The sequence below is a fragment of the Tenrec ecaudatus genome, chromosome 15, assembly GCF_050624435.1.
Source record: "Tenrec ecaudatus isolate mTenEca1 chromosome 15, mTenEca1.hap1, whole genome shotgun sequence".
NCBI lineage: Eukaryota > Metazoa > Chordata > Mammalia > Afrosoricida > Tenrecidae > Tenrec > Tenrec ecaudatus.
Genome location: NC_134544.1, coordinates 18,150,658 through 18,169,700, shown reverse-complemented (window position 1 = coordinate 18,169,700; position 19,043 = coordinate 18,150,658). Strand labels below are relative to the sequence as shown.

Below are 19,043 nucleotides of genomic sequence, written 5' to 3'. Positions count from 1 at the left end.
GAGTTTTATTGGCATATAATTCTCATATCACGCAATTCAATAGTCCAGTCACATCAAGAACAGTAGCAATCATCACCATAGTCAGCTTTAGAAGACTGTCTTCATTCTCGTACTCAAGTATTAGCCCCCCAACTCCCTTCAATATCCCCTGCCACACCCCCAAGGAACCATCAGCCCAGTTACTGTCTCTATGAATTTATCTATCCTGGACTTCATACACAGAAAAACATTTTTTTAAACTAACAAGAATAACAGAGTAAGACAGAAATCTCAATCGAAAAGAAAAGAGAAAATATTAAAAACTAGAACAAATTTAAATGGTTCATGAGGTTCAAATGATAGGGTGCTGATTTTTTTCTTGACTCTCTTCTTTTAGTACTATTATTATTTTTAAATCATTTTACTGGGAGTTCTTACAGATAGCATGACATCCCATAGATGTATTTAGGGCAAAATATAATATTTGCGCTCCCTTTCCCCTATTCCAAAGCTGTTTCAGTTTTGTTTTTAAATAAAGGGGAAATTTCCATGGATGAAGAAGACCCTGGTGAGTCCTCTCTGACGATGGACCAGGGGTGAGAGTAGCCTTGTTATCATGCAGAACTCACTGGAAAGTGGATTGTTGCAGATGCAGTTAGGGAAAAATTTAGCACCCAAATGACCTAATACCAAGGGGCCAAGTAGAAAGAAAATGTTTTGAAAATGATGATAGAAACATATGTACAACTGTGCTTGACACAATAGGTGGATGTATGGAGTGTGATAAGAGCCCCCAATAAAATGATTTTTTTTTAAAAACAGTCTGTTGTTTGAACAACAGAATTGTTTGAGAATAGATATATTGGATATATAAGAGATGGCAAAAAATAAATAAAAATAAGTGTTCCTGGTGGAGTATGGTGGTGGGGAGGGGACAAAGGAGACCAGATATGAAGGAGTTCAAGAAGAAAGAAAATGTTTTCAAACTGATTGTCGCCTAGAGTTTTATAGTGAACGAACGAACGTGGCAGTGCCGAGCTCCTGGAATTGGCGCTGGGGCCGCAAGAGGGAGAGAAGGAGCGCTGCCTGTCCCCCCTCTAGGAAGCCGAGGGGGTTCCCTGAGGATTTGAAAGGGGGGGGACAGGCAGGGGCGTGGTTTCTGTTTCATTTATTTTGGTAAAGTGGTATCTTAAGGTGGATCTACTAGTGCGGCAGCAGGTAAACACTCCGCAGGATCAACACCTGCTGGCCTGCTCCCACCAAGACTCCAGGGGGCACAAAATAAAAGACGCTGCCCTCTAGTTGATTCCGACTTGCCGTCTCGCCCTCCAGCACAGAGCAGGGCTGCCCCTGTGGGTTTCCGGAGCTGTGCATCTTTACAGAGGCAAAGAGCCCCGTCTTTTTCCCATCCGCAAAGACCCAGGAAACCAGTCTGCTCTGCCACAGGGTCCCCGTGAGTCGGGATTAATTCAACAGGCCCCCAACATCAGCAGACGTGCGCTGTGGATCGAGTTAAGCAGACTCATTCTCTCTGTTTGTCCTCTCTCAGGAACATCTGGTCTTCACCGTGTGTTTGTCGTACCAGTATTCCGGGCTGGAAGAGACGGTGGAGGAAAAGCAGGAGGTGAATGTCGGGAAGCCTCTCATTGCCAAACTGGACATCCACCGCGGCCTCGGGAGGAAGACGTCCTTTCAGACTTGCGTCATGTCCAGTGGCCCCTACCCGAGCCCCGCGGCCAGCTCGGGGGCCGCCGGACACTATCACTGTTCTCACCAGTCACTCCACCACGACTTCTGCCACTCCAACGCTGGCTGCCCAGGCCCCTTGGGGCCGGCCGACGGGTGTCGCTGCAGCCGGACACCAGACCCCTTCGTCTCCAGCTACCACACCCGCCACTACTCCTCGCAGTTTGTGAGAAGTAACGTCCCGGTGGAGACCACCGACGAAATGCCGTTCAGCTTCTCGGACAGGCTCCGGATTGCTGAGAAGTGACCGCCCTCTACTAGACGGCGCTTCCACCCCCCGTGGGCGCCCCAGAGGGGCGTGTGGGCAGGGCGCGTGTCCACTCAGCACAGCACTTTCAGGACCACTACTCCGGGACAGACTCCCTCCTGCTCCAGTCACTTTGAGTCTGCTGCGGCGTTCCGGAAAAGCGGAGTGTGGGCGTGTGCATGTTTGTGTGTGATTCGCCGGCAATGCCGGGCCTGTTCTGTGGCCGCTCTTGACGGGAGCGCCGGGAATGCCCTTGCAGCCGAACCAGAGTGAGACGTGGTGCTCATCAGGATTGTGTTGGCACGATTGGAAGCTTCAGGTCCGGATTGGTTCAGCACCAAGCCGAGGCTCCGGGACCCCTCCCTAGCGTTTCTCCTACACACCGCTCCCTCACAGGCGTGGGCTCGGGCTTCATGAGGGTCAAGCCACTCACCTGGAGGTCGGTGGTTCAAACCCAACAACTACTCACGGGAGGAAGTCGCCTTCCCTAAAGATTCCAGCCTTGGAAACCCACAAGGCCAGTTTTACCCTGTCCCACAGGGTCGCTGTGAGTCAGCATCGACTCAACTGCACAATGTGCCTCCCCGCCCCCGCCCCACCCAACCAACATTATGTTTGTAGATAATATTTTAATATATGCATCTTTATGATTGCTGTGAGTATCTGTATGTTATCTCATAGAATGTATAGACTTTAGTTTGCAATACTCGGGGGTTGGAATCAATCGTCAACTCAGAGGTTTACATACAAATCCTGTATAGACGAGGCAGAAGTGCCTGGTGTGTCCGGTCCCCTTACTGCGTGGAAACCCTTGTCTACGTGCGAGCCGGGCAGCAAGCGGCTGCCACAGCTGTAGGGTACCCTTGGGGCAGTCTCCCGCCAGCCAGAGCGGGCCACTGAGGTACAAGCGGGCAGTCTTGGTAGCTGCTCACGCGAATCTTCCCAGCACCAGAAGTGTCTTCCTCAGTGCTGTGTTTCCCTTCATGAACTTTACTGGCCTCGGGAGACAATATTCCTATCGCCTTTGGTACCATTTTTTGTGGGGTTTTTTTATCATTTTATTGGGGGCTCTTACAACTCTTGTTACAATCTATGTATCAATTGTATCCGACGGATTCATGCAAATATCGCCATCGTTCTTTTCTAGACATTTACTTTCTATTGAACCCTTGGGATCAGCTCCTCCTTTTACCTTTTCCTCCTCCCTCCCCTCCCCCCAAGCCTCATGGCCCCTTGATAGATTATAGATTGTTAGTATTTTCAAATCTCACACACCGCTGTCTCCCTTCCCCTCTGGTTTCTGCTGTTCTTCCCCTGGATGGGGGTGTGGTTATCTGCCATTCATTGATCGGTCTGGTCTTTCTTAAAATCGTCCACTACGAGGAGAGGGGTTTAATCAGAGACCAGGCTAGATGCCCTCACTGCTGAAGCCTCTGCCACCTGCTCCAGGAAAGGACCCGGTCCTTCACAACTTCTTCCCCCAAAGAGGACACTCAGCTCATCTCAGTCCACAACGCTAGCACTGCCCCACGGCCCAAGTCGGACACACACAGCCCCAGAGCAGAACGCTGCAGACTAACACCCTGCAGGGCGGAGGAGAGCTCCGAATGGAATCCACTCCATCTTGTTCACGAGCATTTTCTGACAAGATATGAATTGTTTCTCAGGTGTTTTTGTTCTGTTTTACTTCATGATAGTGTTTTACAAAGAGGAAAAACACAAAAACAAATTCACAATGGATTAAGGACCTAACGGTGCAAACTTGGAACCATAAAAGTTCTAGAAGAACCAGCAAGGGCAACACTGTCAGGCCGAGCTTTCGACAGCAGATTATCGACTGTAATGATTAAAAGCACATACCAACAACAGCAAAGTAGTTAAAGGGGACATCATAAGAATCAAACACCTTTGTTCGCCCGAAAAGGAAACCACGCATCTGACAGGAATCTGAGAAACAAGCCGCAGCAACCAAAGGACAGCCCGGTCGCAAAACAGGTGAAAACTTGAATAGGTAGGCGGCCTTCAAATAACATGAAAACTGGTCACTATCAGTTGCCATCAGAGAGATGGGACTCAGAACCACAAGGAGATACCATTTCAGTCCTGCTGCAGAAGCGTGGAAAAGCAACTGAAAATGACTGGTGTCGCCAGGGCATGCAAAGGGCGCAGGGTCGTGGAAAACTGGCAAATTCCTCAAGAAAGTACAAAGAACTGCAGCAGCCCCGCTCCTACACATCCAGCAGACTGGGAACCAGTTTCCAAAAGGGCCTTGTTCACCAATGTTCTTAGCAGAGCGCCGAGCAAAATAAACCAAGCACAACAAGACAAATCAAGTATGACCTTTTATTAAAAAAAGGTGGGGGGCGCACTGTGTGCAGACCTTACAGTTGAGATCATGGCCGTGCAGGAGGAGCTATAAATTCCTCTTTGCAAGGAAACCATGCCAAGTGCCAAAGTGATTGGAGAGCCAGCTTTCTCGGTGTGTGTACCCAGTTTAACAAATACCACATGAGACCTTGAAGCCAAGACTCTGTGACATTTGAATACACCACAGATGTGTCTTCTGCCTGAGACTCCTTGCACCTCTTCAGCTCAAAGCAAGGGCCAACCTGACTTAAGCTCTCCAAGACGAGCAAGCAGCTTGACTATGACCTGGAGACCACAGAGAACAAAGCAGCATCCTCCCTCGCCACCTTGACCGCGTACTCTCAGCCCTGCAAGGTTTCAGGAAGGTCCTGCGCCCGGCCGTGCAGGAGGGAGAGCAGGCCAGCAGACCAATCAGCATATAGCCCCAGCGATGACTGCAAATGCATTTGAAAATTATGGAAGTCTCCCACAAACTTTTTGAAGCCCCCTTGTATATCTATCACACACTTTTGCCTGTTCACTTATTTACAGGTTTCAGCCTTATTGGCAGCAATTACAAGCATATGTTTTGCAAGCGTACTATTCCATGATCCACATAGTTTTTCCATCCCCGCTACCCTCCACCCCCACTTTCTGATGACTGACCCTAGTGACCACTAAAAAACTTTTGATAGCTCTTTTAAAAAGAAAAGGCAAGTGTATAGAGACCAGAGTTTGCTAGAGGTTGCCAGGGGCCAGAGGGAGGGTTGTGTGCTCCATAGAGTTACAGCCTCACAGGGACAATTCTACCCTATGGAACCTCATAGGTTCACTGAGTCAGCATTGACTCAGGGGCAGTGAGTTTGGGGCGTTTGGGGTTGTTTGCACCTCCGGGGGTTACATTTACTATTCATTGTGCCTGTGAGTCCCTTCCCCAGGTGTGTGTTCACCCTCCAGCTCGTAGCATTAGTGTGCTCAGTTGCTAACCAAAAGGTTGGAAGATTGAGTCCATCCAGAGGCATCTTGGGAGAAAGACTTGGCAATGAGCTTCCTTCCAACGTCTCCATCATTGAAAGCCTGTGGGGCACAGTTCTTCTCCAGCACCTGCGTCAGAGCTTGATTCTGAGCAGCTGCTCACGCAGGGCTAAGCTGGCAGGGTGGATTAGGTGTTGGCTGCTTGCTCACTACAAGGTCAGTAGTTCACAACTCCCAGCAGCTCTAGGAAGAGAGCTGAGACCTGCTGCTGCAATAAAGAGGTACAGCCTCAGAAACCCACAGGGGCAGTTCCACCCTGTCTTACAGGGGCACCATGAGCCGGAAGGGGCTTCACTGGCAGTCCTGTTTGAAGGTTTGCCGTGGGAGCCTTTTGAGTCCCCTCAGAGATCCAGCCCCCAATGTGTCCTTTCTGACCACTCGTGGACAATGTGAAAGCTTTGCCCTCAGGCAGGTGAGCTCCAAAGTAGATTACTACCACTCCCCTGGACAGCCCAGGGACTGACCCTAAATGGAACTTGGGGTCCCAGGGTTGAATGTGTGAGCCACGTCCCCACCAAGAGGGCCCCCGAACTAAGCCTGTAAATGTCTGTCTGCTATCGTGTGCGTAGCCAATCACAGTCTCTACCCCACGGCCCTAGTCCCGCCTTCGACTGTGATGGATTGACCTGCCGCCAATCACGGTTTGTGACTCTCCTTTGCTACCAGGTTCTATGTGACTAACCTGGTGGTTCAGGCCTTCAGATACCATTGTGGCTTCGTGCTGATGGTCTCCCAAGTCCAAGCATCCCAAGATGCTTCATTTTGGTCTTTGTCCTGCTTAAGTCTTAATAAAGGGGTCTCGATAAAATATATTTAAATTTGCAGCCTCCCCCACCTCCCCGCCCCTCCCGCTAGGAACAGGACGTAGAGTCTCGTGAGCCTCACACCAGCTGGCTGCTTTGTTTTCTGTTTAATTACGTCTCGTTATATTTGCTCTAAAGATGAGCCCTGGTGTCAGTGGTTACGTGTGGGGCTGCTAGCAGCAAGGTTAGGAGTTCGAAGCCACCAGCCATTCCTTGGGAGGAAGACAAGACTTTCTGCTCCTGGAAAGAGTTGCAGTCTCAGAAACCCACAGGAGCAGTTCTGCACTGCCCTAGGGGGTCACTATGAGACGGCATTGACGCCAAGGCAGTGGATGTAAGTGTCTGATTCAAAGTCACCCCCTCAGAGGCTTCCCTTCCGAGCCACACTCCCATGTGACCTTCCCCTTTAGAAAATGGACCTGTCTTCTTGGGTCTCTCAGTTCCATCTGCCCATCATGGTCTAGCCATTGGTCACGCACGCTCTCTCGGAGTCCTGGGGGGTGGACTGGGGTGGCTGTGGCTGGGAGCGACATGAAGACGTCCTCCTCCCTCAGCGTCTGGGAGCAGGGACACTTGAATCCAGGCCTCCAGAGTGAGGGTCCCACGAGACAGCCCAATGGTGTGTCCATCATCGTCCCTATGTTAACAGCCCTTGAGGCATGTTATCACCATGATGCCCATTTTAAAAGATGTTGCTGGTATTGTTAGGTGCTGCGGAGTCGGTTCTGACTCGTAGCGAGCCATGTACAGCAGAATAAAACGCTGCCCGGCCCTGTGCCCACCCTCACAACTGTGGCTCTATTTGAGCCCGTTGTTACAGCCACTACATCAACCTGTCAGGTTTCTCGGGTGGGTCATGCCTCGGTTCGTGGCTTCACACGAGAAAGCCAGAGCCTGGCTTGTAATCCAGGTGGCTTTTTATAAAGGACAGGAGAAGTTTCAGGTTTTCCAGCCTCAGAAGACTACACGCGACTTCAGGGGAGCATGCCAAATTGCGCGGAAGCCTCGCTGGGACTCACAACTGAATTCGGGCCACCTCGTGGGAATGTGCACCCACACGTAGTGCCGAGGCCAGAGAGTGAGTGGCATAGCCGATCGGGCACAGAGCAGGGTAAAAGGAGAGAATCCTCTCCGAACTGCCACTGACCCGGAGCGGCAGTCCACGAGACCGGCCCTCCCGCTGCCGGGCTGTTTTAAACTCTGCCTGGGGAGGCATGGGGGAAGGCAATGAGCCAGATGTGCCCACCCAGGGCAGGGTCCCTGGCAAAGGGGACAATCTGGGATCCTGCACGCAGGGGGTGTCTGGCTGCATACACATTCTTTTTCACTGCCCCTCGACGTCACAAAGCATGATGCCTGGTATCTCCTGTCAATATGTCCAAAGGACGCGTTTTTGAGAAGTCAAGCCATCCCTGCTTCTAAGGAGCATGCCGGCTGTCCTTGCAAAACGGGCTTGGGGCTTCCTGCGTGGGGGAGCTCGGGCTGCACCGCGGCCGCCAGCAGAGGGCAAGCGCGGGCCGGCGTTTGTCCAGTCCGCAGAGCCTCGCTTCCAACCCTCGGTTCCGAGCGCGCGCGGAGGCAGGGGGTGCTTCTGCACATCTCAGGGGGCTCAGGGAAACCACCGGGGACGCGAAGAGCACGGAGCGCAGTCGGAGTCGGGGTCCCAGGGAATGCGCAAGGACAGGCTGGCTACAGCAGCAGTCGCAGAAAGGGACTTGGCCGTGAGGTGATCTAGCAGCAGAAGGTATTATTACCTCGCTCCTGCATCCTTCCCCAAACCCCTGCGACACACACACCCCCACCAACCTCCCGATCCACGGGCACCCCGAGATGCACCAAGCATGGCAGACCGGAGTCCAGCGAGGCAGTGCAGGTAAACAAAGTTCACGCCTCGCTGGAGGAGGGGGATTGACTGTGAAGACCCCTGGTGGGGAAGCATAGCTTGAGCCTCACATAAATGGATGTCAAGTGAATTTATGAAGGACGCTAGGCCCCAACCCACCACCACCACCCCCACACACATTTTTACTGTGATTTTTCCCTATAAAACCCAAGGCCCTAGAAATGCACCTTTAGAATAATAAGAATTTGGAAAAGGCCTGGTGAAGGGTTTACCAGAGGAAAATCTGGAAAGAATTCCAAGATGGATATCAGTGATGAACTTTCCCAAACACTTCCGAGCCTCAGGTTCACACCCTGCACAACCAGGGCATAGCCCACCCATCTGCTCCAGGGGAGACCGCTGATGGCTCACCTGCCAGCAGCTGCGACCTCTTCACAGGACCCACCACCTGTGTCCAGCACCAGATCCAAAGGCAACTCAAGAGCCACTTTGAAAATCTGTGCTTTGTAAAACGACAAAACCAAAGCCAAACTCACTGCCATCAAGTCAATTCCAACCAATCGGGACCCTGTAGGTCAGGGTAGAAGTGCCCTGTGAGTTTTTGAGACCGTACATCTTTACGGGAGTAGAAAGCCTCCTCTTTCTCCTATAGCGCAGTTAGCAGTTTCAAACCACTGAACTTGCGGTTAGCAACCCAACTCATAACCCACTGTGCCGCCAGGGCTCCCTGAGCAAATGGAAAGACTCATAAATTATGACCAAAGCACCATCCTATGCAGTAACACGTGTTCCAAATTCCCTACGTGTAATGCAAAAGAGCCCTGGTGGTGCAGTGCTGAGGCATGCAGCTGCTTAATGGAAAGGTCTGAGGTTCAAACCCACCGGGAAGCGCTTTGCAAGAAAGGCCTGGCGACTGCTTTCAGAAACAGTAGAGCATGAAATAACTATGGAACGGGTTTCCACTGGTCTTGAAACCTGCATCTCGTTTCTTGTATTTCACGCTAGTGGGTGGGTAGGAAAGAAAACAGCTACTCAAAAGCCAACCTCAGTGCGAGCAAGGATCGATGAGGACTCATCGCGACCCCACTGTGAGTTTCTGAGACTGTCACCCCGGCAGGAGTAGAAAGCCCCGTCTTTCTCCCTTGGAGCAGCTGGTGGTTTCAAACTGCTGGCCTTGCAGATGGCAGCCTGACTCATAACCACTAGGCCACTAAGGCTCCCTAGGGAAGAACAGGATTTGAAATATTCTTTCCAGTGTGCCTGTCCCCATATTAATAAGCCTCTTCTTTCTCTCTTTGGCTCTGATATTATTAATTAACTTCTCGCTTCCCTCCCCCGGCCCCTCAACCTGTGCTCAGTATATTGTCGTGCGGCAGGGTGGGGGTGGAGGGAGAACCAGTAGTGACTTGAACCAGTGAGAGCCCACATCACCAAGCTGTGCTGATCCTGCCACAAACACACAGGCTGCAGTGCCCGCAGCGGCTGATTCAAGCTCATTCCACACACTCCTCTCCTCCCTGTGTGCTTGGCCCATCGCGTCTCATAACTGAAGCTAGGTTTCATTTGTATTTACAAGTGGATAATGTCTTAATGTACTCTGAGAGAGGGATGTTTCAACAGTTGTCAGGTACTAGTTTACAAAATCCAAAACATAGAATCTGGAGTCTTAAGGCTTGAAGATAAATAAGTGGCCATCAAGCTGAGAAGCAACAAAGCCCATGTGGAAGAAGCACGCCTGTGTGATCCAGGGGTTGTCGACAGGATCAGGTATCAGGCATCAAAGACCCAGAACAAAAAACCATGTCGAGGTGAATGTGGGGAGGGGGAAACGGAGTAAAGGCCCAAAGCCCATCTGTAGAGGCCCAAAACCCATCCCCTTACAGAAAGGTCACAGGGAGTAGACGGGCCAGTCAGGGTGCAATATAGCCCTGATGAAACATACAGCTTTCCTCTGGTTCTTTAATGCTTCCTCTCCCTTCCCCCCTCCCCCCACTATCATGATCCTAATTCTACCTTACAAATCTGGCTAGACCAGAGCATGTCCATGGGTACAACTAAGAGCTGGAAACACAGGGAATCCAGGATAGATAAACTCCTCAGGACCAATATTGAGAGTAGCCATACCAGGAGGGCAAGGGGAAGGTGGGGGGAGATAGGGGGAACCGATCACATTGACCTATCTATAACCCCCTCCCAGGGGGATGGACAACAGATAAGGGGGTAAAGGGAGACATCAGAGAGTGTAAGACATGGAAAAATAATCATTTATAAATTATCAAGGGTTCATGAGGGAGGGAAGCAGGGAGGGAGGGGAAAATTGAGCTGATATCAAGGGCTCAGTAGTAAGAAAATATTTTGAGAATGAAGATGGCAACAAATGTATAAATGTGCTTGATACAATGGATGGATGGATTGTGATAAGAGTTGTATGAGCCCCCAGTAAAATGATTTATTAAAAAAAATTCAAAACAGTACAAAATCCTGGGCTTAGAGACAGTGCTAACCACAGACAGGGCTGGGTGGGGCTTATACCAGCTCGTCCGGCAGTTGGCTTTCTACTGCGTTGCTGTGTGAGTTCAGTCTATGGACAGAGCCCAGCCAGGCTGTAGGCAGTGCCTTTTGGTGCATCTCCTGGCCCTTTCCCTGTAAGTAGCACATACTTCTGTTAACTCTGTCCTGTGATCCTCAGCCATTCTCAGAAGCCTTTTTGCCACCCCAACCGGGGAGGGGCTCCCCAAGTACCTTGTCAAAAAGCGGCCCCTGTGAGACAGTACATCCCAGGACCCCTCAGTTTAAACCCATTGTTTTGTCTCACTCCGCAGGGATCCGGGTTTTGCAGAGAGAATGGGAAGGACAGTCCTTCCCAGGTGGGGGTGGCATCGTTGTCTCCTCTCAGCCTACTGGGTCAGTTCAAGGGTCCAGTTCCCTTGCTTTACACCAGGGGTTCCCAATCATCTTAGCATTCTCACCACTTTGAACCTGGTCATTCTTTGGTCCGGGGGCTGCCCCGGGCATTGGGGACTACTTGGCAATGTCTGAGCCGGGGACACTGGTGGTGTAGTGGTTCCAAGTTGTGCTGCTAACCTCAAGGTCGGCAGTTCAAAACCACCAGCTGGTCATCGGGAGAAAGAGGGGGCTTTCTGCTTCTGGAAACAGTTAATAGCCTCAGAAACACACAGGGGTGGTTCTGCCCTGTCCTAGAGGGTCACCGGGAGTCGGAATTGATTCGAAGGCAGTGAGTTTGGTTTGGGGTTTTGGAGAGCCAGTGACCCTCCTGCCATCCTGTCCCTGCACTCCCTGCCTGTACCCCTCCTTGGTGACAACCAAAAATGTCCCCAGACATTGCCAAATGTTCTGCGGGGGCCAAAATGATTCCCAGCTAAGAACCACTGATGCAGTGACTAGAGGTCAGAAAAGGCACAAAGCACCCTATAATCACACAACAGCCCCCACAACAAAGAACTAACTGCCTGGCATCGAGTGTCAACATAGTGGAGGAGTGCCCTGCCCACCATTAGTTGCAGATTGGCTTGCTGTTGGTTTGGGTTTGCTTTGCCTTGCTTGGCTTGGGCTTTGCAAGCTAACACGTTCTGGATGTACTCCTGATTCCAGCTTTGCGCTCAGAGGGCGTCAGAGAGCTGTGTGAAACAGGAAAATGCTTGGAAGAGGGAAATTAGACTCATCTTAAAACGTGTCTTCCCTCAAGATTGTAGAGATTCAGTTACACCTTCGAAGGGGAAGAATGGGGTCGCGCCGGGTATGGTGACTACATTTTATGCCAACTTGACCCTGTGTGAAAGTGGAGGGTGGCGTCCAACCTGTCAATCAGGTCACAGCCTGATGCTGCCTCCTTGTGGGTGTGGCCTTTTAATAAGAGAGACACCAGGAAGCCTCTCTTTATGCCTCTTGTCCTTTGCCTCCCTGATTGCTTGGATTTGGTGTCTACCTCCAGGGGTGACCTCATGTAGCACCCTGCCAGTGTCCCCGCCAACCGTGCATCCACACAGCTCTGCACCCACTGGCCTGCTTCAACTCTCTGCATCATCGGCCTGCCACTCTGTCAGTCTGAAGAGGACCCCAGGTAACACCAGGCCCATGGGCCTGAGCTGGACTAGGCAGGGCTGCCTTCTTGATATAAAAGTACTTCTTGATCGAGAGCGCTCTCTGATACATTGATGAGGGTCGCTGGGTTTGTTTCTCTGGACAGCCCAGCCTAACCCACGGAGGCACGTGGGTAGTTGACAGCAGAAGGCTGCATCCAAAACTCCATCGTGTTTGCCGCGGTAGGTGCACGGTTTCGGTGGAGAGTGCCCCTGGAGGACCAATAGGAACCCTCCCTGCGCTCACCGTGGTTCTGATGGCCCTGGCGAGGTCCCCTTGAAAGGACAGTTGGCTGGCAGAAAACCCAACAAATCCGTTCTGGAAGAAGCGCAGCCAGCATGTTCCTTTGACACAAGGATGGCAAGACTTCATCTCGTGTATTCCGGACCTGTCATCAGGAAGACCCTCTACAAGTTGGATTGCCACTGTGGGCTCAGACCTCACAACAGCGGGGAGGACGGGGCAGTGTGTCCGTCTGCTGTCTGTATGTTGACAGCACCCAACGAGAATAACCTAAGTGGAAGGTGACTGCAAGGTCCCCAGCCACACCTACACCACAGCTCCTTCCTGAGGGGCGTCTTCCTCCTCCGCCTATTGCACCTGCTTCTGGGGAGGACAGGCCCAGGGTCTCCAGCCGGCCAGCCCCTCTCCACTGACCTCCTTCCGGACTGATCCAGAAGTATGTCCACAAAGAGTTAGTCCTCGCCTGCCTTGGAGCAAAAAAGAAGTCCTCTTGTGGAAGATAACATAATCTGTTGTCAATTTGAGCCTATTGAGAGTGAAGGGGTGGAGTCTAGCCTGTCAATCAGGTCGCAGCTCGATGACCTCACTTGGAGGCGCCACGGACATAAAGAACTCACACTCACGCCCTGCGAGACATTCCTGCTGACAAGACACATAGTGCTAAGCTGATGGAGCCAGAGCTCTGGAGCCAGAGCTTCCACATGGAGACCCACTGAGATGCTTCCACCGCCACTGGATCCATAAGACTTTCCGCCCACTGGCCTGTGATCTTCCAGCAGTCGACGTCATTGCATGTGTTGCGTGAGTCTGAAGAGGAATTTATAGACTGGTATCAGACAGATAGGCTAACATCAGACTTAATGGACTTGAAATGGAGTGGGCTGGGATGTTTTCTTAATATACAATTACTCTTTATATACAGTTCTCTTGGGCTCATATGAGTGTCTATGACTTTCTCTAGTCAGTCAGGACTAACACACCTCCTTTTCCTAGAACTCACAGCTCAATGCCAGGCGGTTCACATCATGGTTTTATCATTTCCCAACTTTTCGGGGTGCTTTGAAGAGCCGCTGCCGAGTGGACTTGGCCTAACTTCACTGCTGGGTTACTCAGGTTAGTGGCCCACCATGTTCCCATGCTGGAGAGCCATTTCCATGGTAGCTGGAAAAGACTCAGGTGTTGGCATTTGGAGGTAATTCTTTGTAGCTACATCCAAAAAAATTTTTTTTTTCTTTTTAATTTTCCTGTAAAACCTTCTCGTGCCTCGTAATGAGTCCTTAGGAAATCCAACACATTTAAAACTACGCGTTGCTCCCTGGTCATGGTTACTAGACCGACAGCGAGCTGCTGTTATTGAAGCCGCCGTAGCGATGAACCAGGCAGTGAGTTGAGACTGTTGCGGACATGATGACTTTCAGCTGAGCCCTGCCGTTGTGGATTTAAGGAGATCAAGGTCGCCGGGGCCCTGGGTGGCTGGGTTTTGCTTAAACAGAAATAGGACAAGGACGGTGTGCCTTCATTTTCAGGGCGGCCTCCCTGCCATCAGTCCGTTGCCAGAACTCTGTGCGCAGCGCCTGAGTAAATGCGATCCGTGGCACCGAGTCACAACTGGGTCAGAGAAGCAACGCCTGGCAATTACCCGGGGTTCTTGGTGATTTGGCTCGTGCCCAACTTAAAAAGAGAAAAGGCACAGTCTGGCCATGTCTGGGGCCAATCCTGACATCTGGACTTCTCGTCTGCGTCTCTCAGTTTCTTCAAGCCTGCTCCAAGCCCGAGTGGGCAGGGCGCCGTGGGTGTGAAGACCTAGGGACTCCAAGCTCCAGGTGGAAGCCGTTTTCTGCGTGCACCTGCTGTCCGCTTACCGGCAGTCTTGTTATCTGACTTCTCCATTTACTGCAATAGTGAAGGGTTTAGGGCAGCAGTTCTCAACCTTCCTAATGCCGCGACCCTTAATACAGGTCCTCGGCTTAAGATGACCCCCCCTCACCATAAAATTATTTTCATTGCAAATTCATAACTGGAATTTTGCTACTGTTATGAATTGGGTGACCCCTATGAAAGGGTCGTTCGACACCCTCCCCCATAGGGGTCACGACCCACAGGTTGAGAACCGCTGGTCTAGGGCCTGGTGTTTCATACATTAACCATGTATGGATGAGTGACAAACCCCAAAGGGGGAGATGAGAGTAACGCTGGCGTCCCCCTTAAGTCTGTGTGTCTGCTTGGCTGGGCCATGATTCGCGGTGCTTTGGCAATTGGGTCATGCTATATCTTGGCAGTTCTGTCAATGTAGTCATCTGATGTGGTCATCCCCCACTGTACGGCATGCTGATTCTCACCTAATGGCCTGCTGTTGGAAACAGGGCCGTCTGGAAAAGTGAGGAGCGGGTACCTTGTTTATTTCTCAGCCAGCGTACTGCAGGGAATACACGTTATGAATCATCGCTCGGAAGCACGTTTGGGGGCTGACTCAGATGCTGAGAAAAGGACAGAGGAGAGAGGGACTGTCGGGCGAAGGAACCACAAGTACAGAGGGACGCCATTTGCATCATTCCGTTATTCTGTACCCCTTCCTGAGCTCTGTTCTAGAGAACATCGAACCCTGGGGGCATTTTGGGGTGAGCATTGGATGGCTACCCACCAGGTTGGCAGTTCAAACCCAGCAGCCACTCCTCCGGAGAAATATGAGGCTGTCTGCTTCTAAACAGGTTGACCGACTTGGAAACACTACGTAGGGGGTGCTGGGAATCAATTCGATGGCCGTGGATTTGTCTTTTAGGTAGGGGCATGACAAGAACCACCAGGGGGCACTGTTATTCTCTAAAAGTGCTAAAGATGGAAGGTCGGGGGCGGGTTGGAGAGGGAAAGACAGAGCCCCCTCATCCAGGGCCCCTCTCATCCCCACCACACAGCTGGGCCACCCACAAAGGCTTCTTGATCCTTCCACACTCATCCACAGGCCCTCCTCCTTCCTCATTCCTGGTCAGAGACCCAGGAGACATCATGAAACCAAGAGCAAGCCAGACACATTTCCCAGAGTTCTGTGGGCATCTGTGTTTGGAAAAAAAACAAAACTGTGTGGACAGAATGAAGAGCCATTCCCAGGATTGGCCTTTCAGACCCATTTCATACCCGACCGTGTGGAGCTGGAGCTCAGAGAAGCTGCCCGCTCCCCTAAAATCACACGGTATGGGCAAAGCTGGGCAGAGGACTTGCGGGAGGGCACACAGGCCAGGAGTTGGGGGGCAGGCATCATGCCATCATTGATCGACTTCTCTCTCCACAAGCTTTAAAAGCCATCCGCTGGACCCCCGTCTCCAGCCGTTTCCTGGCCGTGCATTGACTTAATGGACTGGTCTGCACAGAGCAGCCCTCTGGGGACTCTGATTAGGCCAAACTCCCCCCCCCCCCCTTACAGCCTGGAGGGGGAAAGCAGGCCTTTCAGGGAGCACCTTTGAGTTTACATCCAGACTGTACTGGATAACTAGCTGGGTGCCCTTGGGCAAGTTAATGAACCTCCCTGAGCTTCCACCTCCCTGCCTGCAAAGCGATGTTAATATCCTTGATCTCTAGTGGACCCTGAGTTCTGGGGACAAGATAGGTTCGTTCACTCGCTGAAAAAGGTCCAGATGAAGTGTCTGTTGCTTACTGTGCATGAGGCACTGTGCAGACGCCCCAACAAGTGAATCATCCATTCTCGAGGCAACCTTATGATGTAGGTGCATTTTTAAACTGAGATTTAAATATATATATAATATATATATATTATATATATATAATTCAAATGCATCCATTCTACTTAGGCCTTCCTTATTCATGGTCCAGTTTTTGCATTGAGTAAGGCCATTGAAAAGAGCTATGGCCACACTGGGCATCCCCTTACAGGAGGGTCTCTGGGAGGAGATGAGCCAGCCAGGGTGCGATGTAGCAACAATGAAACACACAACTTTCCTCTAGTTCCTAAATGCTTCCGCCTCATCCACTATCATGATCCCAATTCTACCTGACATATCTGGATAGACTAGAGGATGGACACTGGTACAGATGGGAACTGGAAACACCGGGAATCCAGGGAGGATGATTCCTTCAGGACTAGTGGTGAGAGAAGCGATACTGGGAGGGAGAGGGAGAGTTGGAAAGAGGGAACCAATTACAAGGATCTACATATAACCTCCTCCCTGGGGGACGGACAACAGAAAAGCAGGTGAAGGGAGACGTCGGACAGTACAAGATATGACAAAATAGTTTGTAAATTATCAAGGGTTCATAAGGGAGGGGAAAAAATTAGGGGCTGATGCCAGGGGCTTGGGTGGAGAGCGGATGTTTTGAGAATGATGAGGGCAATGAATGTACAAATGTGCTTTACACAATTGATGGATGGGTGTATTGTAATACGAGTTATATGAGCTCCTAATAAAACGATTTAAAAGAAAAGATCTATGGCCACAGCACCGACAGAACGCACAACACTACTCCAGTTCTTTAATGCTTCCTCCCACACACACACACACTAGCATGTCCCCAGTTCATCTGACAAATCTGGCTAGACCAGAGCATGTGCACTGGTACAGATCAGAGTGCTCAACACACAGAGTCCAGGACAGACAAACCCCTGACAGGACCAATCATAGGAGTAGCAATACCTTGAGGGTGGGGAGAAGGGGGAGAAACTGGGAACCAAACAATGACCAACATCTACACCCCACCACCCCGCCCCCAGGAGGACAAACAACAGAAACATGGGTGAAGGGAGACAGCAGATGGTATAAGATATGAAAATAATATTTTTTAATTCACCGCCGTCTACGAGGGTGGGACACTGGGGGAGGGAGGAGGAAAAAAGCGCTGATACCAAGGGCTCAAGCAGAGGAAATGTTTTGAAAACATATATGTACAAATGTGTTTGATGTGTGGATTGTTACAAGAGCTGTAAGAACGCCCGATAAAACAATGTGTTAATCTAAAGAAAGCAAGCAAAGAAATTAACCCTGGCGTGCATCAGGTGAACCCTTGTCCTCTACGGGACATCTCTGCTCTTCAACGCGTCCAGAGAGGTCGTTGGCAGCGGACTTGCCCAGTGCGATACATCACGCGACTTTCTGACCGCTGTTTCCGTGGGCATTGGAAAGACCAGTGACTGTCGTCTCAGAGAAACAAACAGATGGGTCTTGGAAGAAGCACACCAGAGTGGACCTTAGGAGCAAGGATGGTGAGACTTCGTCTCACTTTCTTGGGATGTGTTGTCGGGAGAGATCAGTCCCTGGAGAAGGGCATCCTGCTCAGTGAAGCACAGGGGTGGGGCAGGGGGGCGGGTCAGAAGAAGAAGTCCTCCAACAAGATGGACTGACACGGGCTGCAACCACGGGTCCAAACGTCACCGTTTCGAAGATGGTGTCAGACGGGGAAGCCTTTCATTCTGTTACGCAGTGACCCCCCACTGTGAGTCTGAGATGACCCCTTGGCACATACACACAGGTACACGGGGGCTTGAAAATGCATGGAAACATCCCATTATTGTTTCGTTCCATATTTGCTTGAATTTTTTGAAGCCTCCTCATATAAGGACTGTTTTAACCACTTTCCAGTATGACCCTTGGGGACAGTCATTGTATCCACCTCCAGGCTGCACAACTGTTACCACCATGCATTTCCATGCAGTTTGTAATCCCGCAAACAGCAGTTCTGTCCCCATGACCAGGCAGGCCCTTTCCAGGGCGCCCAGCCTTCCCGGAGTGCCTGGTTACCACTAGTCTCCTGCCTTCCGTCTCCAGCGCCCTCTCCCCGGTGTCTCAGAGCAATGCAATGGCACCTTCATTGCCCTGTTGTACCGGGCGGATTTCCTTAGGGTAAGGGTCTCAAGGTTCATCCACCTTATGACAAGCGTCAGAGCTGGCTTCTGATTCACAGCCCAGCCTGCCACTGTGTATCTGCAGGACATCGTACTGACACATCCAGTGGTGGGATTCAGCAGGTTCACACCAATTGGGCAAAGCCGATACCTAATTCTTGGCACAGTTTGGCAAACCGGTTGTTAAAACGCCGCTTGTCACCAGGTTCTCTCTCTGGCAGAGAGCCGGGCAGCTTCCCCGGCTATGACATACCTTACTTTCTCTCTTTTTTTTTTTTTTAGTGTGTATCTCTCTGTTCTTCCTTAAGTATTAGGGTGAAATCATAAACCACCTTGCAGTATATTGTGTTTTAGACAGGCCGTAGGCCCTCAAACCATTGTTCACTCATTTGAATCCCACCGCCGGATACATCCATCTGTTGATGGACATTTGGGGTGGTTCTGCCTTTGGGACACTGTGAATGACACTGCTATAAATACTAGTGTACATGTATCGGTCTGAGTCCCTACTTTCAGTTCTCTGGAGTCTGCCCCTAAGAATGGAATTCTGGGTGAATTCTCTGTTGACCGTTTTGAGGAAATACCTAGTAACCATTTCCCACAGCGTTGCAGGTACTTTCCCCCCGCCCCCATCTCTATTTTACAGAAGCAGTAAGTGAGCCTTCATGAAATTAGGCAATCTATGGGTTATCCACAGTGCCTGCAGAAAACTGTCAGTCCAGTTCCTTCCTGTGAGAAATTGGCTCTGACCTTTTGATTTGTGTGTGAAAGGGAGCCAGAGAACATAACATCTGAGTTTACATACTTGGTCCTACTTGACCCTGGGTATTGTTTGTCTGTAGGGAGCCCAGG

The 19,043-nt window shown here is 50.9% G+C and overlaps 1 protein-coding gene across 2 annotated transcripts in view; it reads left to right on the top strand.

Annotated features, from left to right (window-relative positions):
* Positions 1 to 4,922, top strand: part of MALT1 (MALT1 paracaspase) — a 48,122-nt gene extending 43,200 nt beyond the window's left edge. Inside the window, exon 16 of one of the 2 annotated variants that reach the window (XM_075532683.1) lies at positions 1,529 to 4,922. In XM_075532683.1, the coding sequence (XP_075388798.1) occupies positions 1,529 to 1,972 (444 nt within the window). In that variant the 3' untranslated portion in view covers positions 1,973 to 4,922. The remainder of the gene's footprint in view (positions 1 to 1,528) is intronic. The other variant, XM_075532682.1, reaches the window with a different exon arrangement.
* Positions 4,923 to 19,043: the final 14,121 nt, after the last annotated feature.